General features: G+C 49.3%; 1 protein-coding gene across 1 annotated transcript in view; it reads right to left on the bottom strand.

Moving 5' to 3' along the window:
* Positions 1 to 12,507, bottom strand: part of LOC134943952 (nmrA-like family domain-containing protein 1) — a 27,854-nt gene extending 15,347 nt beyond the window's left edge. Inside the window, exon 1 of the mRNA XM_063932508.1 lies at positions 12,380 to 12,507. Coding sequence (XP_063788578.1) covers positions 12,380 to 12,419 — 40 coding nt within the window. The 5' untranslated portion in view covers positions 12,420 to 12,507. The remainder of the gene's footprint in view (positions 1 to 12,379) is intronic.
* Between the last annotated feature and the right edge of the window lie 10,955 nt (positions 12,508 to 23,462).

The raw sequence follows: 23,462 nt of genomic DNA, 5'->3' as shown, positions 1-23,462 counted from the left end.
GTAACAGAGGCGCTTATACACATAGTGGCCACAGGTAGCTGAGCCACTTATACCTACAATGGCCACAGGTAGCAGCACTATTTATACACACAATGGCCACTTTTAGCAGCACCGCTTATACACACAATGGCCACTGGTAGCAGTGTCACTTATACACACAATGGCCACAGGTAGCAGTGTCGCTTATACACACAATGGCCACAGGTAGCAGTGGCGCTTATACACACACACAATGGCCACTGGTAGCAGAGCCGCATATACACACAGTGGCCACAGGTAGCAGAGTTGGTTATAGACACAATGGCCACAGGTAGTAGCTGCGTTTATACACACAGTGGCCACAGGTAGCAGCGCCACTTATACACAATGGCCACAGGTAGCAGTGTCGCTTATACACTCAATGGCCACAGGTAGCAGTGTCGCTTAGACACATAATGGCCACAGCATTAGTGTTTTTTATTAATCCAATGTCCATTGGTAGGAACTATGGCCCTCATTCCGAGTTGTTCGCTCGGTATTTTTCATCGCATCGCAGTGAAAATCCGCTTAGTACGCATGCGCAATGTTCGCACTGCGACTGCGCCAAGTAACTTTACTATGAAGATAGTATTTTTACTCACGGCTTTTTCTTCGCTCCGGCGATCGTAATGTGATTGACAGGAAATGGGTGTTACTGGGCGGAAACACGGCGTTTCAGGGGCGTGTGGCTGAAAACGCTACCGTTTCCGGAAAAAACGCAGGAGTGGCCGGGGAAACGGTGGGAGTGCCTGGGCAAACGCTGGGTGTGTTTGTGACGTCAACCAGGAACGACAAGCACTGAACTGATCGCACAGGCAGAGTAAGTCTGGAGCTACTCTGAAACTGCTAAGTAGTTAGTAATCGCAATATTGCGAATACATCGGTCGCAATTTTAAGAAGCTAAGATTCACTCCCAGTAGGCGGCGGCTTAGCGTGTGTAACTCTGCTAAATTCGCCTTGCGACCGATCAACTCGGAATGAGGGCCTATACTCACAGAAGTTCAGTGTGTGTGTGGGGAGTTTGGAAAGGGGGTGGGTTCAGTGAGATGGAGGTGCCTATCCGTGCCGCTGATCACCCTGATTCAGGGAATCACTTGTAGCAGCTGCGGATGGTGTCCGAGGTGTGGGGTTACCGCAGTTGGGGAGGGCAGGCTGTGGTGGTGTTGCGGGTGGTGGAGGGGCAGGTGCATGGGTGTTGGGGGGGGAGGGGGGGTGCAGGGGTGCTGCGGGTGGGGGAAGGGGCTGGTTGCCGGAGTGGTGCGGTTGGGTGGGTGGGAGGTGGATGCGCGGGTGCCATGGGTGCGGGAGGTGCTGCAGGTAGGTGAGGGGTGGGGGTGCGGGAGCAGGGGTGCTGTGTGCGTAGGGGAGGGTCGGGGGTGCCATGGGTGGGGGGTTTGGAGCAGGGGTGATGCAGGTGTGGGAGGGGTGGGGGGGCTGGGGGAGAAGAAGGTGTGGGAGTGCCGTGGGTGGGGGAGGGGGAGTGCTGCGGGTGGGGGCGTGGTGCCATGGGTGGGGGACAGGTGCGGGGGGAGCAGGGGCGGGTGCAGTGGTGCTACGGTTGGGGGGTGGGAGGCGGGTGCGGGCGTTCCAAGGGTTGGGGGGGGGGTGCAGTTGTGGGGGCGGGAGCAGGGTTGCTGCAGATGTGGGAGGGGAGTAGCGTGGGGGAGAGGTGGGTGTGGGGGGTTTGCCGGTTGTGGGCGATACGGGTGGGGGAGGGGGTGGGAGTGTCGCGGGTGGGGGAGGATCGGGGGTGCTGCGGGTGGGAGGGGGGTGGGAGTGCCGCGGGCGGGGGCGGATGTGGTGGATACTGTGAGTGCTGCGGGTGGGGGAGGGGTGGAGGGTGCGGGGGGTGTAGCAGGGGGGGGGGGGGTGGGGGTGGGGGTGCCGCGGGTGGGGGGTGCCGCGGGTGGGGGGTGCCGCGGTTTGTGGGTGCTACGGGTGGGGGGAGGGGACAGGAGTGCCACGGGTGGGGGAGGGGGCGAGGAGTGCTGCAGGTGTGGGTGCTACGGGTGCTGCAGGTGTGGGTGCAACGGGTGGGGGAGGGGGCGGGTGGGGGAAGGGCAGGAGTTCCGCGTGTAGGGGAGGGGCAGGAGGTGCTGCAGATGTGGGTGCCATGGGTGGGGGCGGGAGTACTGCGGGTGGGGGAGGGGCGTGAGTGCCGCGGGTGGGGGAGGGGTGGTGCAGGTGTGTGTGCCATGGGTGGGAGGGTGCGGGGTGGTGTGGGGCGTCTGCCGCGGGTGGGGGGCGGATGTGGTGGAGGCTGTGGGTGGGAGGGGGGTGGGTGTGGCAGTCAGAGGTCGTCCACGGCATTCTCCGGACTGTGCGGCAGCCGCAAGACTCACCGGCTGCAGTGTCACCAGGGTGCAGGGAGTGTACGGGGAGGAGGGAGAGAGAGGGGAGTGGGCGGAGACGGGGAGGGAACTGGTGGGGATGGGCAGACCGAGGGAGGGGACTGTTCCTGGCTGTGACTGTGACTCCGCCCAGCGTTACGGCCAGGCACAGACCTGGCCCATTTAAATATGGGATAGATATATATATATATATATATATATATATATATATATATATATATATATATATATATATATATATATATATATATATATACACACACACACACACACACACACACACACACAGGAAAAAGCATCCGGCACTCTGATTATATGGACAATTTGCCTGGGTGCCCTCCAAGAATCATATACACAGAGTATCCTTCCCAACCTGTGGCTCAGGTTTGCGGCGAAGGAACAGGCGGCACTCCAAGGACTTGTGCAAAATTGAGTTTAGTATTCAAAACATGGTGAAAAAAGTAACAAACAAAATACAGGTATCCTACGACGTTTCAAGGCATGGCAGCCTTTTCATCAGGTAAGTAAACCCTGGTGCTGTGAAGAAAAACGAACCAAACTAAAACACAGAGAACCTCACCTGTTTAAGTAGTGTGCAGAGAGACAAGGAGTTCCCGGCGTCTGTAACCAGCACTTCCGGGTGGGTCACGTGAGCGGCTCACCGATGACGCGTCGTAACCTAGCAACGCGTCCGTGGTTATACAGGCGCCGGGGAAACCTGTCAGTGGAACGCAAACAGAGTGTGAAAGGCATGTACGCTTACATGCAGGAGGAGACCACAACTAAGTAAAATGTGGAGTGGAAATAGTGAATGTAGATAAAACAGAGAAACATAAGGATAATTAAAAGTCACTATTCACCAAGCTGTCAGACAATAAAGATCACATATATGCATAAACAGAAAGTAAAATGCTTGAACATGTATAAACATATGAGTACTTTGTGACACAATATCATGTATATGTGAAAGCTTGATCGTGGTATATAATTAATAAAGCACTGTACGTTGGCTGTCATGAGGGACTTTCTATCATGTTATTTCAACAACGGCATCTACCATAATAACTGCATCTATTGCTATGTCTCTCCCCCAGCGGGCCCCTTTTCCTTCCTTCATTTTCTGTCCTCCCCCCCCCCCCCCCCCCCACCCCTCCCCTCCCCTCCCCTCCCCCCCTCCCCCCTTATCCCTTTCCTCCCGTTTTTTTTCCCCATGCTGTCTGGTGACAGATGACAGCCAACGTACAGTGCTTTATTAATTATATACCACGATCAAGCTTTCACATATACATGATATTGTGTCACAAAGTACTCATATGTTTATACATGTTCAAGCATTTTACTTTCTGTTTATGCATATATGTGATCTTTATTGTCTGACAGCTTGGTGAATAGTGACTTTTAATTATCCTTATGTTTCTCTGTTTTATCTACATTCACTATTTCCACTCCACATTTTACTTAGTTGTGGTCTCCTCCTGCATGTAAGCGTACATGCCTTTCACACTCTGTTTGCGTTCCACTGACAGGTTTCCCCGGCGCCTGTATAACCACGGACGCGTTGCTAGGTTACGACGCGTCATCGGTGAGCCGCTCACGTGACCCACCCGGAAGTGCTGGTTACAGACGCCGGGAACTCCTTGTCTCTCTGCACACTACTTAAACAGGTGAGGTTCTCTGTGTTTAGTTTGGTTCGTTTTTCTTCACAGCACCAGGGTTTACTTACCTGATGAAAAGGCTGCCATGCCTTGAAACGTCGTAGGATACCTGTATTTTGTTTGTTTTGCTTTTTTCACCATGTTTTGAATACTAAACTCAATTTTGCACAAGTCCTTGGAGTGCCGCCTGTTCCTTCGCCGCAAACATGAGCCACAGGTTGGGAAGGATACTCTGTGTATATGATTCTTGGAGGGCACCCAGGCAAATTGTCCATCTAATCAGAGTGCCGGATGCTTTTTCCTGTATGCTATTGGGACGTGGCAATCATCCCTATGTATCAAGGCACCTGTATCACTTGTATTCAGCTGCTGTGTGCGTGCCAGACACCCACAGTAAACAGCGTATTCCTCTATTTTTTATAATCTATTTTGGACTTTTATTATCCACGAACTGCACTACCAGTATATTTCACCGTCACTACATCTGCTGTTCAGCTATCAGCACCGGGGTGGCTGTTGTTGTCAGGAGGCAACATGACAACCCCTTGTACATCGGGACCCCTGTCGTTCATTGATCTTAAACAACATTTGGATGAAACCCTCAGCTACAATGCAGAACAAGCCCACCAGATCCTCTTTGGCGAAGATCTTAGCATTAAACCGGAATTACCCACCACTGATGAGATATTCCAAACATTTCTCAAATTGCGCAATAAAGAAACAGACTATCTGCTACATGGGACATCCTTGTCGGATTATTTCCGATCAAAGATGATACCACGTGGGTTCAGAATAAGAAATACGCCCACTATAGGCCGCAATAGCGCGGAGTTCTGTCGCAAATGGGTATCCATTTTGAATAAGTGTAGCTTCGATCTTATGTTATTAGTCATAGACGAAGCAAGATCTACATTAGTGGATACCAGGTCGAAATTAGCAGCTGCGGCTACCAAATACAAAACACAATTAGAGGATAAGAAACATCAGCCCCAATGGGAAAAATTGGAACAACAATGTAATGCATATCGACAAGACCTAATCAAATTCAAACAGAAGAAACTCTCTGTTGTAACATCTGACTATGAAGACCAAAGGGTATACCGGTGGTTGCAGGGATCTGACACACCCACTCGCTCCAGATCTCGGATCTCCTGGAGGGATAGACAGACATCACAAAGAAGAAACAGATCCCAATCGAACAGCGACAGTGACTTTCTCGTCACCGACTCTGAAGACCCACAGACATCACGTACCCCTTTAGCCAGGGCCACACGTTCAAAAGTGGAACATCTCAACAAGGAAGAACGCGACGTGGGGGCCAAAATGAAAGGATCTTCCAAACCGCCCATCAACAAAAGGGAAGAAATAGTATTTAATTTATCGTCCCGGGAATTTACCGACACTGAACTAAAGGTCCTCAATAAAGGGCTATCTTTTGTGCCCACACATAATCACCATGATTTCGATTGGAAGGTGGATCTGTATGGCCTTCACAGGACTTTAAAAACGAAATAATTCTTCCAACACCAACATGATTCTCTAAATGACACCAACTTATGTAGGATAACTTCTAAAAAAAAAAAACACATTCGATCCCACATCAGCAAATGCTTCATTGAAATCATTCAACCGGTTAATGGATATGGCAGTTACTAAATATCATGCAGCACAGCCTAAAGTTATTCCCAACCTTTCCAGATCTGAGCAAAAGGCTTTACGTGATTTATCCCACGATATCCCACAGATATCGTCTTCCGTCCAGCGGATAAGGGAGGCGGTATCGTCATTCAGGATATTGATAAATACATCAACAATATCGACCTGTTACTCCAAGATCAATCCACATACCGCCATCTACCTGGCAATCCGACGGATCCGTTCAAACGAGAATTGGATTCAATTCTAACTGAAGCACACAATTTGGGACATTTGGACAAAAGAACATATAATTCACTCATCACTAACCACCCTATCACACCGGTCCTATACACTATTCCCAAACTGCACAAGGACCCGCAGGATCCACCACCGAGACCTATTATTTCAGCACGCGGATCACTGTTACAACCTATTTCACAATTTTTGGATCACCTTGTACAACCGTACATTATGCAACAACCCACGTTCTTGAAGGACACTACTCAATTATTGATCAAATTGCAGCACCTCGGAACTATACCTCCCAATACCTTGCTATGCACCTTAGACGTCAAAAATCTATATACGGTTATCCCTCACAGCAGTGGTTTGGCGGCGATGGAATTGTTCCTTTTCAAACACCATTTTGATGCTATACCCATCCCACTATTCTTGCAGCTATTGTCTAAGACCCTAACACAGAATTATTTCTTACATCATGGTCAATACTACATACAAACCACTGGCTGTGCGATGGGGTCCTCAGTGGCCCCATCATTTGCTAATGTTTTTATGTTCCAACAGGAAGATTTGTTCTTTTTTTCATCACCAGACACAGTTGGCAAAATATTACTTTATACACGCTACATCGACGATCTACTCATTATCTGGTCAGGAACACAGGAAGACCTCACCTACTTGATTAATCAAATCAACATCGAAGATTCCCCCATAAAATTCACTTATCAGATCAGCGCCACCAGTATCAACTACTTAGATGTAACGATCGAGATTGTATATAACCAGCTCCAAACTAAGTTATTCTCGAAACCCACGGACCGCAATACGCTGCTCCACCACAGCAGCTGCCATCCGCCAGCATTGATCCGGGGTCTTCCAAGATCGCAGATGCTTAGGGCAGCACGTATATCCAGCGATAAGCTCACTTTAGCCAAGACGCTGGAACAAATGATCCACAAATTTGCTGATAGGGGGTACAAACTTAGAGAATTAACCAAGACAAGAGATGAGGTGTTACAAATTCCGAGAGACCAGTTGCTATACAGCACTTCGAACAAACAACTGGGATCACGCATTCCGTTTGTGACTCAATTTACCACTGCCAGCAAAGTTCTACCACGAGCTACTAAAGGCCTGTGGCCCATTGTTTCTGGTGACAAAGAACTCCCTTGCTTCAAAAATACCACACTCATGCCGAGTTACCAAAGGGGACCAAACATTAGAGACATCTTAGTAAAAACCAACATAGCCCCTAAGGATCACTCTAAAATTTCGACCATTCAGATTAAAAAAACCAGGGTGCTATAAATGTGCTTCCTGCACCACATGTAAATATCTGGAAACAGGTCATGAATTTTCAAATCCACATACTGGCCATAAATATAAAATACGACATGTGCTCACATGCACTACTCTGTTTATTGTTTACATTATCATTTGCCCATGCGGCATGCTGTACGTGGGACAAACCATCAGAAATTTGCGTGAAAGAATGGCGCTTCATCGATTAGCCATAAAAGCATCTTTAAATGGCAAACAGATCGACCAACCAGTAGCACGCCATTTCAAACTATGTGGCCATCCTCTGTCCAGCCTTCGATATAAAATCATCGATCACATCCCGGTACCACCAAGAGGAGGCGACAGACAGCGGGCACTATCCAAATGCGAATCTAAATGGATCTTCCTTCTAGATGCACTATCCCCCAAGGGCCTCAATGAAAGATTCACGTGGAATATATTCCTTTCATGAGGGACTTTCTATCATGTTATTTCAACAACGGCATCTACCATAATAACTGCATCTATTGCTATGTCTCTCCCCCAGCGGGCCCCTTTTCCTTCCTTCATTTTCTCTCCCCCCCCCCTCCCCCCTTCCCTGTCCTCCCCCCCCCCCCCCTCCTCCCCCCTTATCCCTTTCCTCCCGTTTTTTTCCCCATGCTGTCTGGTGACAGATGACAGCCAACGTACAGTGCTTTATTAATTATATACCACGATCAAGCTTTCACATATACATGATATTGTGTCACAAAGTACTCATATGTTTATACATGTTCAAGCATTTTACTTTCTGTTTATGCATATATGTGATCTTTATTGTCTGACAGCTTGGTGAATAGTGACTTTTAATTATCCTTATGTTTCTCTGTTTTATCTACATTCACTATTTCCACTCCACATTTTACTTAGTTGTGGTCTCCTCCTGCATGTAAGCGTACATGCCTTTCACACTCTGTTTGCGTTCCACTGACAGGTTTCCCCGGCGCCTGTATAACCACGGACGCGTTGCTAGGTTACGACGCGTCATCGGTGAGCCGCTCACGTGACCCACCCTGAAGTGCTGGTTACAGACGCCGGGAACTCATTGTCTCTCTGCACACTACTTAAACAGGTGAGGTTCTCTGTGTTTAGTTTGGTTCGTTTTTCTTCACAGCACCAGGGTTTACTTACCTGATGAAAAGGCTGCCATGCCTTGAAACGTCGTAGGATACCTGTATTTTGTTTGTTTTGCTTTTTTCACCATGTTTTGAATACTAAACTCAATTTTTGCACAAGTCCTTGGAGTGCCGCCTGTTCCTTCGCCGCAAACATGAGCCACAGGTTGGGAAGGATAGTGTGTGTATATATATATATATATATGTGATACCCTGAAACTGCAGCCCAAATCAACTGTGGTACTACAGGTGCCAGCATGACTTTAATCAAAGTAAAATGTTTGCTGGAGTTGCATAAGCACTGTGCCAGCAGCCTACAGCACAGAAGGAGTTAACAGCACAGCTCATAGCTATACAGATCAGTCTGCAAAATGCAAAGGGCATGACTCACTCATTTGCAGACTCAGAGCGGGAAACTGAGAGCGGGAAAGACAGAGCGGGAAATCCCAGATTTAGAATTTGACCCTGGGAATGCAGGGTTATAAAAAGGTTGTCCTGCAGTGAGACACAACTCAGCTACAACAGAATGAGAGCAGCAGAGCAGAGAGCAGACAGACAGTGAGGAGAAGCACATGTTTTAGCTAGCTGAAGTGTGTGGTGGATTAACCAGAAAGATGTAGCCCCAGTGAGGGCTCCCCACATGTTTAGGTGGGGAGTAATGCCAGCCACAGCAAAGCATTTGACAGAGGGAGACATCGCAGTGTGAGAGCAGCAGTATGCAGAATCCAGTGAAAGGGTGATGCCAGGAGAAAAGTGTACTCAAGGTGTGAGTCTCAAGAGGTATCTGGGTGAAGTGGTCGGAAAGCCACGCGGCGTGAGTAAGCGCCCCCAAGGAAAAGTATCCTCGCTAAGTAAGAGAGAGAGAGAGACGGCAACCTGATGTGTAGCACTACTGGTCACAGAATGCCCTGGTATGTACTGATGTTCGCTATAAATATGCCGCTGCGACTAAGCGATGCGCTGGAGGAGGTGCCCTGATATGGGATCCACTGTAACTGATATGCTTTGTGCTGGAGGAGTGTTCACAAGTTATCCCTGAAATATCCGTTTGATGTTGAAATAAAGTTTATGCTGTTTTTCTGAGATGGCCTGGCGCCCAATTCTTTATGCGCTGCACCGACACCTGTAGTCCACACCCACAATGTACTTGTAGTTAAAGACCTGATTCTTCAGGGGACCCTCTGGTAACTGTGCCTGAACCCATGACAAGCCGGGGTAAAGTAAGTGCGATGTACTATACACAGTGACTGCAGATTATGCATACCTAATACCAGTGGGCTATTACATTTGGCGTCCGCGAACAGGATACGAGCAACCATGGTTACCAACGTGGGGCTCTAAGGGCAATATTTGTGGAGGTGGAACTCATGTCACAGGACATCGGGACTATGCAGTGCACCTGGTTGGAGCAACACCCTTGGGAGCACTGTGTTTGGCCATTTCTGAGTGTCCAAAAGAGCCAAGGATCGCAAGGGGAATGTAGTCCCCTATATCTATTTTCCTAAAGTTGGAGAAACTTGTTTAATGGGAGGGGCCCACGAGAGCCACCTGTCTCTTTTGACCCAGACGTGGGGGGAGACAAGGGCAGGCGAGGGCAGGTTCTCTGTGTTTGGCGCAATTGCCACAAGATGTCTAGAACATTTTACTATCACATGTGACTCTGGACTGTAACTCGTTTGAAAACCGCAACAGAATATGTGATTTGTATGTAATGTGATGTTTGACATGCCATGTTTTCCTGAATATGTGATTGTTGTTTTTTTGTCACATGTACTGTCATTATATGTTATGTTGAAAACTGCTGTTGCGTGAGGACACGCAAGATTTCAGCAGGGGTGCATGTGATACCCTGAAACTGCAGCCCAAATCAACTGTGGCACTACAGGTGCCAGCATGACTTTAATCAAAGTAAAATGTTTGCTGGAGTTGCATAAGCACTGTGCCAGCAGCCTACAGCTTGCAGCACAGAAGGAGTTAACAGCACAGCTCATAGCTATACAGATCTATTATATATATATATATATATATATATATATATATATATATATATATATATATAAATATACAGGGGATGTAATTAGGAGACCGTCGGTCACATTACCTCTCCCTACAACCCAGCAATGCTGCAACTAAGCAGGCACATGAACCGGACGCCAGAATTGGGAGGCGCTGAGAACTACTTCCACCTGCCGCTCCCCTGACCAGCTCTCCCCCCAAAATCCCACCCGGTACCCCTGACTGGGAGCCAAATGTTTCGGCCGCACATGCTGCACAGACCCTGGCTTCCCTGGCTGGAGAGCAGCAAGTCTACACTGTGCGTCACTGACCACCACAAACCCTGGATAGTCAGCTGCCTCACCTCTGCACCCTTACTGGCGGCTCCATATACCTGTACCCACTGACTGCCCAGCAATTACACTGTACCTGTACCCACTGACTGCCCAGCAATTACACTGTACCTGTACCCACTGACTGCCCAGCAATTACACTGTACCTGTACCCACTGACTGCCCAGCAATTACTTTGTACCTGTACCCACTGACTGCCCAGCAATTACACTGCACCTGTACCCACTGACTGCCCAGCAATTACACTGCACCTGTACCCACTGACTGCCCAACAATTACACTGCACCTGTACCCACTGACTGCCCAGCAATTACACTGTACCTGTACCCACTGACTGCCCAGCAATTACACTGTACCTGTACCCACTGACTGCCCAGCAATTACACTGTACCTGTACCCACTGACTGCCCAGCAATTACCCTGTACCCACTGACTGCCCTGCAATTACCCTGTACCCACTGACTGCCCAGCAATTACCCTGTACCTGTACCCCCTGACTGCCCAGCAATTACCCTGTACCTGTACCCACTGACTGCCCAGCAATTACCCTGTACCCACTGACTGCCCAGCAATTACACTGTACCTGTACCCCCTGACTGCCCAGCAATTACCCTGTACCTGTACCCACTGACTGCCCAGCAATTACCCTGTACCTGTACCCACTGACTGCCCAGCAATTACACTGTACCTGTACCCACTGACTACCCAGCAATTACACTGTACCTGTACCCACTGACTGCCCATCAATTACCCTGTACCTGTACCCCCTGACTGCCCAGCAATTACCCTGTACCTACTGACTGCCCAGCAATTACCCTGTACCTGTACCCACTGACTGCCCAGCAATTACCCTGTACCTGTACCCACTGACTGCCCAGCAATTACCCTGTACCTGTACCCACTGACTGCCCAGCAATTACCCTGTACCCACTGACTGCCCAGCAATTACACTGTACCTGTACCCACTGACTGCCCAGCAATTACCCTGTACCTGTACCCACTGACTGCCCAGCAATTGCACTGTACCTGTACCCACTGACTGCCCAGCAATTACCCTGTACCCACTGACTGCCCAGCAATTACACTGTACCTGTACCCACTGACTGCCCAGCAATTACACTGTACCTGTACCCACTGACTGCCCAGCAATTACACTGTACCTGTACCCACTGACTGCCCAGCAATTACACTGTACCTGTACCCACTGACTGCCCAGCAATTACACTGTACCTGCACCCACTGACTGCCCATCAATTACACTGTACCTGTACCCACTGACTGCCCAGCAATTACCCTGTACCTGTACCCACTGACTGCCCAGCAATTACCCTGTACCCACTGACTGCCCAGCAATTACCCTGTACCTACTGACTGCCCAGCAATTACACTGTACCTGTACCCACTGACTGCCCAGCAATTACACTGTACCTGTACCCACTGACTACCCAGCAATTACACTGTACCTGTCCTGTACCCACTGACTGCCCAGCAATTACCCTGTACCTGTACCCACTGACTGCCCAGCAATTACACTGTACCTGTACCCACTGACTGCCCAGCAATTACACTGTACCTGTACCCACTGACTGCCCAGCAATTACACTGTACCTGTACCCACTGACTGCCCATCAATTACCCTGTACCTGTACCCACTTACTGCCTGTAGGCTGCACCGTCCCAGTAACCCCACTGACCTGTGGCTCCGAAGACAACAATCACCTTTTTCCCAGACATAGTGAGAGAGGATGAGGCTCTGTATTCCTAGAGGCTGCGGTAGAAGACACTGCAGGAATAATACAGAAAACAGAGGGACTGGTTATATAACCCAGCCGGGGTCAACCCCTCCCCGCAGTCTCTGCAGCTGCCCAATGTCCATGTGACTCTGCAATGCTTGCAGTCAGGGGGCAGAGCATGTAGTGGGGGGGACTCAATCCAGGAGACCAGCCCATACTTGCCTACCTGAGCCTCTCCATGAGGGAGAAAATGCTCTGCTCCTGGACTTTCCTGGTAATGTATGATTGCCATCACCTGTGGTGAGCTAGGTGTTTCACCACAGGTGATGGCAATCATACATTACCAGGAAAGTCCAGGAACAGAGCATTTTCTCCCTCATGGAGAGGGTCAGGTAGGCAAGTATGGACCAGCCCCTGCTCCTAAGACCTAGTGAGCCCCTGGCACTCCCAGCAGTCAGCAACCGATCACATTATCCTGGCACAGCTGCAGCATGTCATCCTCCTGTGACGTACATGTACATACCCTCCAACATGACCCGCCCCACTAGGTACAAAATGCTCTGTTTCTGGACTTCCCTCTTAATTTATTATTGCCAGCACCTGTGAAGAAACAGCTTTCTTATCATTTAACCAGTTCAACACAGGTGATGGAAATCATAAATTAAGAGGGAAGTTCAGGAACAGAGGATTTTGTACCTAGTGGGGCGGGTCATGTTGGAGGGTCTGCATGTATCCTCCACTGCTTCTGCACTATAGGGGAAATAAAGTTGCATTTTCAGTGCATGGGGGATTAGATACACATCCGTTGTAGTATAGATATTTATTAACATTTACTGATATAGCGCCGGCATACGCTGCTGCACAGTTGGGAACAACACAGTAATAAAACAAGACTGGGCGATAACAGGCAGATGTACTAAGCCTTAAAAAGTGATAAAGTGGAGAGTGATAAAGTCCCAGCCAATCAGCTCCTAACTGTCAGTTTTCAAACACCCATAGAGGGAGAAAAGCCTGTGGCGCTGGGATTCCGATGGCAGCATTTCACCATCTATCAGGATTCCGGCGTCGGCATCGCCTCCCCTTCCCCAGACAGAGAGGTAAGAGGGCCCTGCTCACAGGCTTACACTCTATATATATATATATATATATATATATATGCCCCTAAAAGCTGCACTGAATATTATAAATGTCCTGAATATACAGTATATATATATATATATATGATGCAGAATGCTGCAGGAAAAGGTGCATGCATAGTGCATACTTGCCGACACTCCTGCATTCTGCGAGAGCCTCCCGTTCCATTGGCCACCCTCCCACTGTCCAAGAAAACCCACCCAATCCCCCGGAATCTCCAGCCACATGTCAAACCTTGACTGCGCATGTGCGAGCCGGTCTCTATGGGGGCAGAGCTTGATGGCCGGCCACGAACCGCGGGTAGTGTTGTTGATGCACAGCAGAGTATACCAGCTCAGAGCAGTCATGGAGACCAGATTGCAGCAGCAGCAGGACCCTCACCCTGTCTACCCTCCCCCCACACACACATTGGGAGCTGCTAGCAGTCTGGAGGGGGAGTGATGAGGGAACTGGACTGACAGGAAGAGCCGCTCTGGCAGGAAAATCGAGTTTGGAGGCAGCTGGGAGCTTGGAGAAGAGGCTGAGAAGGAGTAGGAGTGGCTGGTCCCGAGGTGATTGTGGTTTTACCTGCAGCGTGTGTATGTGTGTGTTGACCCCTATGTGTGTGTAGTCTGGCATGGACCCGCATGTTTGTGTGTGTGACATAGTGGGAACCAGTGCCGTAACTAGGCATTTTAGCGCTGTGTGCAAGAAACAACAGTGCCCCCCCATGTAAGATAGGGGCGTGGGTTTACGGGGAAGGGGCGTGGCCACAAAATAATAGCAATTCATACTACGGTGCACAGTAGTCTACATTATTCAAATTATGCTGCACAGTAGCCCCACTACACCAGGTAGAGCCCCTTTTATACATTACAGCAGACAGTGACCCCCTTTTTACACCAGTCCCCCTTTTAACACATTGCGTCAGCCAGGACCCCTTTTTACACATTGTGGCAGATAGACCCTTTTTACACATTGCGGTAGCCAGGACCCCTTTTTATACATTGCGGCAGCCAGGCCCCCTTTTTACACATTGCAGCAGCCAGTCCCATTTTTTACACATTGCGGCAGCCAGGACCCCTTTTTACACATTGCGGCAGCCAGTCCCCCTTTTTACACATTGCGGCAGCCAGGACCCCTTTTTACACATTGCAGCAGCCAGTCCCATTTTTTACACATTGCGGCAGCCAGGCCCCCTTTTTACACATTGCGGCAGCCAGGCCACCTTTTTACAGATTGCAGCAGCCAGCACCCCTTTTTACACATTGCAGCAGCCAGTCCCATTTTTTACACATTGCGGCAGCCAGTCCCATTTTACACATTGCGGCAGCCAGTCCCATTTTACACATTGCGGCAGCCAGTCCCATTTTTTACACATTGCGGCAGCCAGTCCCATTTTACACATTGCGGCAGCCAGTCCCATTTTTTACACATTGCGGCAGCCAGGCCCATTTTACACATTGCAGCAGCCAGTCCCATTTTACACATTGCGGCAGCCAGTCCCATTTTTTACACATTGCGGCAGCCAGTCCCATTTTACACATTGCGGCAGCCAGTCCCATTTTTTACACATTGCGGCAGGCGGTGAGAGAGAGAGAGAGAGATACTTACCTTCTCCCCGCTGACAGGCTCCTCGTGCAGCTCCCTCGGTGCAGGCAGTGAGGTGAGAAGAAGGAGGAGGGAGGGGGAGCAGGGAGCCGCAGCAGCGCTATGTTATTGGTAGTAAGCGCCGCTTTAGCATTCCCCTCTCCTTCCGTATTGTCTGCCCGGCAGCCAATACGGAAGGAGAGGGGGATGCTGCAGCGGCGCTTACTACCAATAACATAGCGCTGCTGCGGCTCCCTGCTCCCCCTCCCTCTTCCTTCTCCGCTGCCCGGCGCAGATGTCTTCTATCCTGACAGCGCGGCGCACGGCGCAGAGACTTAGAGGCGGCATGTAATGAGTCAATTTGACTCATTACATGCCGCTGGCCGTGCGCCCTCAGGGCAACTGCGCTGTGTGCCAAGCCCACTTGGCACACACGTAGTTACGGCTCTGGTGGGAAAACTACCATGGGCTTATTTATGGAAACCGGTGCACGGAATAAAGGTGCTGTAATTTATAGCGGATATGCCAGATATTTGATTTCATTTTCGAAACCCTACTTGGAAAATGACAACTTAAATCTGTGACAGTACAGAGAGTGACAGGTACTCTGCCCGTCTTTAGATCAGTGTTCCCATAGGCAGCGCTGGAAGATTAATGTCTCCAGCAGGAATGCCCGTGGCTAATGCCAGCAATTACTGCCAGCTTCATCCAACCACATAATCCTCTGTATTGTAGAGCATGAGGCCACGTTATTCCGCATGGAGGATTACCTGAGCACACTAATCCGGTACACCTGCCGCCAGTGTCTCACATGCAGGTATCCCACACCCAGAGGTCAGGGACTATAGGCGGTCTGACACACGACTGGCTTTTTGGTGATAGTGAATCCTGCTGTGTTATCCTATGCTCTGGGCGAGGACAGTGCTGCAGCTTTGTCTTTAGGGCCAAATTCAGGTCTGATCGCTGGGCAGCGATTTTTGCTGCCCTGCGATCAGATAGTCGCCGTCTACACGGGGAGTGTATTTTAGCTGTGCAAGTGTGCGATCGCATGCGTAGCAGAGCTGCACAAACTGATTTTATACAGTCTCTGCGCAGCCCAGGACTTACTCAGCCACTGCGATCACTTCAGCCTGTCCGTGACCGGAATTGACGTCAGACTCCCTCCCTTCCAATGATTGGACACGCCTGCGTTTTGGAGGTGGTAACTGAGAGAATCAAGATAAAATGCAGGCTTTCCCAAGCGTTTTCAGATAGAGGGTGTGACGACACTGACCCGAAGTGAGACGTGTGGGGGATGGTATTACTGTTGTTTGCATTGAACCTTGTATTATCTCGATGACAAAGTGAAGTTAAACTCCGAAACATTGAAACGACCTGCTTGCAACCGGGTGTTGCCTCATCGCTGTATGTATTGGAACCACGCTGAGTAACAAGCCTCTTGCCAATGCATTATTTAACAGTGGGCCTAATTCAGCATGGATCGCTATTCAGAGAAATCGCAAATTGAGTGATTATCGAACGACTGTGCATGCGTAGCGCTGGCATTGCGCACGCACAAGGGGTAATGGCGACAGAAATTGCATATGGATCATGCACTGGGCAAGCCCCCAGCATGAGGAAAATGGGGGCGTGGCTCATGGGTTTGATGGTAGATGGTATATTTGATGGTAGATTTTATCTACAGCTATCTAGGGTGTGCGATGGGTTCCAATGTGGCCCCATCGTACGCTAACGCGTATATGTTTATGGTTGAGGAGGATATTTTTTCAATAATCATCTCGTATCAGAGTATCGCTTTCTGTATGAGATACATAGATGATCTATGTGTTATTTGGTCCGGTACACAGGAAGCGCTGTCATCATTTAGACATGAGCCTAATGCAGCTCTACATCCTGTTAAGTTTACATTTACTATTGACGCCCATATGGTACAATTTTTGGATGTACAAGTGGTGCTACAGCAAGGAAACATTAGTTCATTGCTGACAGGAATACTGTTTTGCATGTGCATAGCTTCCACCCCAAAGGGTGGGATGTACTAAATGGAAAATGCAGTAAACTCCCATTTACCACATTTTTGGAATGTACTAACACCCAGCCACCAGGTCAGCGCTGTGGAGAGGTTCGCCTGCTGGCGAAACCCCATAGAAGCTTATGGGCTTCTCACCGCAGCGCTGTGGCCGGCCCTGTCATTCTGCTCATGTGCAGAATTACACAGGGGGCCAAATCCAGGAAGTCAAGGAGACGCCAGAGATCGCGGAGGTCAGCTCTTAACAGAAGAGCTGTCCTTCACAATGCTAAGCACACATTTAAGTACATATGCACTTAGCATCATGATGAATGGCGGCAATGTCATTTAGTACATCCCGCCCTAAGAGTTTGAAGTATGTGTTACCACACTCCATTGGCCTCAATTACCTTTCTGTCACCTGGTGCTGCTGCCGATACAAAGAGGGCGTGACTTCATGGAACGGGGGAGTGGCTGCTAAAAAAGGGGCATGGCTTTGCAGGGTGCCCGCTAAAGAGACCGTGTCTTCTCGAAACGGGGTTATGCATCCCAATCCCCGTTTTCATCACTTGGGTGGTTTGGTAGGTGTGGGCTGCCCCACCGAGACTCCCTTGTCTGCAGTGCCGGCTTCTTCTACAGGGACAAGAGCCGAGTGCTGCATGTAATGTTACAGCGCTCACAATGATGTTCTATCATGGGGATATGATCATTGAGGAATGAATTGCTCTCTGGGAGTGTTAAGAAAATGAGAGGTAAACGATTACCATGGGTTACTCATTACATTAGGGCTAGTGATGAGATTAACTGTGATAAGGCAGATATAAGTACATTTACAGAGGAGAAGGTCCTAACAGAACTTTCAAAACTAAAAGTGGATGAATCAATGGGACCAGATGGGATACACCCAAGGATACTCAAAGAGCTAAAAGATGTGCTGGTTACACCTTTAACAGAATTATTTAACCAGTCACTAAATACAGGTGCTATTCCAGAAGACTGGAAAAGAGAAAATGTAGTTCCACTGCACAAAAGTGGAAGAAAAGGAAGAAGCAAGTAACTACAGACCAGTAAGCCTTACATCAGTAGGATGTAGACTGAATTAGGTCTACATGGAACTAAGATTAAGCCTTGTTCTACACGAGGCAAGAACATCAGAGACCGGGTAATGAAAACTAACATTACGGGTCTACATCTATGTTATGATTCCAGCGCTCCTGACCAGAGGAGATCTTATGACAATGACCAGAGCACTGGAATGGAATGCTGATAACGGGAGCAGGAAAGACTAGTTGCCCCTGGCGCCCTAACTCTATTGTCTCACCCGTGCTATCGGAAATCCCTTGCGAGACTATGGTTTCTTGAGCCCCTGGCAGCCACGTTTGAAGGGCGGATTATGTCTGCCCAACTCCGGTGCCCCCCCGGTCTTAGTGAGAGACAAAGGGAAATCCGAGGCAGGATGATAACAAGAGGACCTCTGACTAACAACAGGCCAGGGGCAACAAACTAACTAACAAAACCTGAAGTATGTGCGGAAAAACCGCCAGGGAAAAGGACAACCAAAATCCACTAGTCCAATACTCCTACCCAGCACCGCCGGATACCAGAGTGGATCTGTGGAAGCGGAACCCTCTGCAAAATGCTCCAAAACACAAATAATAAATGATAAAGCGGCCAAGCCGCTACACACGGCAACGCCGCGACTCACGAACACCACTGGATGTAAAACGGTGATCAGTCGGGACTCCAGGAACTAGATGACGACTTCCGAGTACAGGACTACTGAAGACTGGAATGACCGGATACAGCAAGACTGGAAACAGACTCTCAGCAAACAGAGACAACATGCAGGAAGCTATTACCAGCGTCTGTGAGAAGCCCTGAGAGAGCATATAAACAGGAGCCCTCCAATCAGCTGCTGACAGGGCTGATTACATGAATGCCGTGCAGCTGCCTTGCTGCACGGCCAGGAAACAGGTGCATAATCATTTTAAATGGACCCAGCAACGGGGAACGCGGTCCGCCAGTGGCGTCCCCGTTGCTAGGGTCCGTGCGGCTCAGTGCGCCCGGCGTCTAGCGTTGCCAGGGAGCCGGCGGCTGTACGCGTACGGCGTCCCTGGTTGCTAGGTGCCGGGCCGCACCGACGAGCGGACCCCGGCGCTTAACAGTACCCCCCCCCCTTGAGGAGGGGTCAAGGAACCCCTAAAGCCAGGCTTCCGAGGAAATTCCCGAAAAAATGCCCTCTTGAGCCTCGGGGCATGAAGATCCTTATCCAGGACCCAAGACCTTTCCTCTGGACCATAGCCTCTCCAGTGCACCAGAAAATAAAGCCGGCCCCGGGACAATTTGGAATCGAGAACCTTCTCCACCAGGAACTCCTGTTGTCCCTGTACATCCACTGGAGATCTTCCCTGAGACATCTTCCGAGGAAATCTACTGGAAGAAACGTATGGTTTCAACAGGGAGCAATGAAACGTATTTCCAATCCGGAGAGCTCTTGGTAAACGTAACTGGAAAGCAACTGGGTTGACTTTTTTTATAATAAGAAATGGTCCAATAAATTTGGGTCCCAATCTAGCTGAGGATTGTCGAAGTCTAATGTTACGAGTCGACAACCATACCCTATCTCCCACCTTAAAAGTGCAAGGACGTCGGAGCCTGTCAGAAATTTTTTTCTCTCGAAAGGCCGCTTTTTCTGAGAGCAAGGTGCACTTTTTTCCAAATGGCTCTGAGATGTGAGGTTAAGGTTAGCGAGGAAACTGAGGAATGTTGAAAAAAAGAATTAGCTCTGGGGTGAAAACCAAAAACTGAAAAGAATGGAGACACATTAGTGGAGGAATGACAAGAATTATTGTAAGCAAACTCCGCCAATGGAAGAAACTCGGACCAATCATTCTGGAGTTTGGCTGAGTACAAACGCAAATACTGTTTCAATGATTGGTTAACTCGCTCGGTTTGCCCGTTGGATTGGGGGTGGTAACCGGATGTTAATGACAATTTCATCTTTAATGAAGCACAAAAAGACTTTCAGAATTGTGCAATGAATTGTGGACCCCGATCAGAAACAATATCAGTGGGTAACCCATGAAGTCTGAAAACATGGCGGAGAAACAAAACTGCCAATCCTTGGGCAGATGGCAGTCGGGGAAGAGCAATGAAATGAGCCATCTTGCTAAAACGGTCCACTACCACCCATATGACTCGGAATCCGGCTGAAAGGGGAAGGTCTACCACAAAATCCATGGAAATATGGGACCATGGCCTGAGGGGAACATTTAAGGGCATAAGTTGCCCGATTGGCAAGGAACGGGGAACCTTATGCTGTGCACAAACCTGACATGAAAAAACAAACTCCTTAACGTCTTTAGAAAGACCAGGTCACCATACTGAGCGGGAGACTAACTCCAAAGTCTTAGAGATCCCCGGATGCCCGGAAACTTTGTTATCATGGAACTCAGTCAAAACAGTAGCTCTCAAAAACTCAGGGACGTAAAGACGACCAGCAGGAGTATTTCCAGGAGCTTGGTGTTGAAGCTGTTTTAACTGGGTAAATAAATCTTGTGTGAGACCTGCCCAAATGACTGAAGATGGAAGTATGGGAGTAACAGGACTGTCATTGTGAACTGGAAGAAAACTGCGTGACAAGGCATCCGCCTTGGTATTCTTGGAACCTGGCCTGAAAGTGATAATAAATTTGAAACGAGTAAAGAATAAAGCCCAACGAGCCTGCCGGGCATTCAGCCGCTTAGCTGATTCGATGTATTGCAGGTTTTTATGGTCAGTCAATACTGTAATAGTATGTGTTGCTCCCTCCAGCTAATGCCTCCACTCCTCGAAAGCCCATTTTATTGCCAGTAACTCCCGGTTACCAACGTCATAGTTGGATTCAGCGGAGGAGAATTTCCTGGACATAAAGGCACAAGGATGTAGTTCCAGAGACTCCGGATCCTTTTGAGATAGAATAGCCCCCACTCCAACCTCCGAGGCATCAACCTCCACAATGAAGGGCAATTCTGGATTGGGATGTTTGAGGACTGGAGCCGAGACAAAAGCTTGTTTCAGGGCCCGAAAGGACAACTCAGCTTCACGCGACCAATTGGTAGGATCCGCTCCTTTCTTTGTCAGAGCCACAATGGGAGCAACCAGGTCGGAAAAAGAATGAATGAACCTCCTATAATAATTCGCAAACCCTAAAAAGCGCTGAATTGCTTTTAAATTGGTGGGTTGCGCCCAACTAAGGATGGCCTGGAGCTTCTTAGGTTCCATGAAAAATCCCCGAGGGGAAATAATGTACCCTAAAAAAGATACTTCGGTGACATGAAACTCACATTTCTCCAGCTTGGCATATAGATGATTTTCACGTAACTTTTGAAGAACCTGACGCACCTGGGTAACATGTTGTTCAATTGAGTCAGAATAAATCAGGATGTCGTCTAAGTAAACGACCACGAATTTCCCTAGGAAGACACGGAGCACATCGTTAATGAGGTCCTGGAAAACTGCTGGAGCGTTAGACAAGCCGAACGGCATCACCAGGTACTCGTAGTGACCCGACTGAGTACTGAAGGCCGTCTTCCACTCATCTCCAGCCTTGATTCGGATGAGGTTATACGCTCCTCTTAGGTCAATTTTAGAAAAAATCACAGCCGAACGCAGCTGATCAAAGAGAACAGAAATCAGCGGCAGAGGATAAGTATTTTTAACTGAGATTTTATTCAGAGCTCTAAAGTCAATGCAAGGTCTAAGCGAGCCATCCTTTTTCTCCACAAAGAAGAAGCCTGCACTTAAAGGAGATTTTGATGGCCTAATAAATCCTTTCCCTAGGCTCTCCTTAACATAATCATTCATGGCCGCAGTTTCTGGCCCGGATAAAGCATATAACCTTCCCTTTGGCAATGCGGCACCAGGAATTAGCTCAATAGCACAATCATAAGGCCGATGTGGAGGCAGAATGTCTGCATTGCCCTTGGAGAACACATCAGCAAACTCTTGGTATTCCACGGGAATGAGTTCAGGAATGGCAGCTGCTATTCTGACTGGAAACGTAATACATTCCTTATCACAGAAGGTACCCCATTGTGAAATCTCCCCCGACCGCCAATCAATGGTGGGATTATGAAAGGCCAGCCAAGGGTGACCCAGAACCACTGGAACTGCTGGGCAATGGGTAAGGAAGAACTCGATTTTTTCAGAATGAAGAGCTCCTACCGTAAGTAGTACAGGGGGTGTACAGAGGGAAATAACCCCATTGGACAGTGGACTCCCTTCTAAGCCATGCATGGTGACACACCTACCCAAAGATAACTGAGGAATGCCTAAGGCCTTAGCCCAAGTTAAATCCATAAAGTTTCCTGCAGCTCCACTGTCAACAAAAGCCGACACCGAAGAACTGAGGCTGCCAAAGGAAACTTTAGCTGGGACTAAAAGGGAGTTATTCGAGGAGATAAGCTGCAGACCTAGGTGAACCCCCTCACAATTCACCTGGTCGAGGCGTTTCTCGACTTGTTCGGACAATTACGAGCAAAATGTCCCTTACCCCCACGGGTTCACTACGGGTGGCCGGCGGTCGGGCTCCCGGCGACCAGCATCCCGGCGCCGGGAGCCCGACCGCCGGCTTACCGACAGCTTGGCGAGCGCAAATGAGCCCCTTGCGGGCTCGCTGCGCTCGCCACGCTCGCCACGCTACGGGCACGGTGGCGCGCCACACTATTTTATTCTCCCTCTATGGGGGTCGTGGACCCCCACGAGGGAAAATAAGTGTCGGTAAGCCGGCGGTCGGGCTCCCGGCGCCGGTATACTGAGCGCCGGGAGCCCGACCGCCGGCAAACAGAAGACCACCCACCCCCACAGTACAAACAAAGACCAGAGTTTTGCCTTCTGGCTCTTTCTTCAGGAGACAGCCGGGAGAGACCCATCTGCATGGGCTCCTCTACGTCCTCAGGAATGGAATATACACATGGAGTTGACCTGACAGGAGCTCCTTTTTCAGCCCTCCGCTCTCTGAGACGACGATCAATCTTAATAGAAAGCTCCATGAGTTTATCGAGAGTCTCAGGAGCGGGATACTGAAGGAGACTGTCTTTAATAGACTCTGATAAGCCGATGAGAAACTGACTGCGCAGGGCTGTGTCATTCCAGCCACAGTCGTTCGACCAACGGCGAAACTCCGTACAATAAACCTCTGCAGGATTCCTACCCTGTCTGAGAGCACGCAACTGACCTTCAGCGGATGCCTCTCTATCAGGGTCATCATACAACAGCCCTAAAGACCCAAAAAAGGCGTCTACTGACAACAAGGCCGGATCCTCTGCTTTCAAACCAAATGCCCAGGTC

This window comes from Pseudophryne corroboree, chromosome 7 (genome assembly GCF_028390025.1).
Source record: "Pseudophryne corroboree isolate aPseCor3 chromosome 7, aPseCor3.hap2, whole genome shotgun sequence".
Lineage (NCBI taxonomy): Eukaryota > Metazoa > Chordata > Amphibia > Anura > Myobatrachidae > Pseudophryne > Pseudophryne corroboree.
This window is presented reverse-complemented; position numbering and strand designations above follow the sequence as displayed.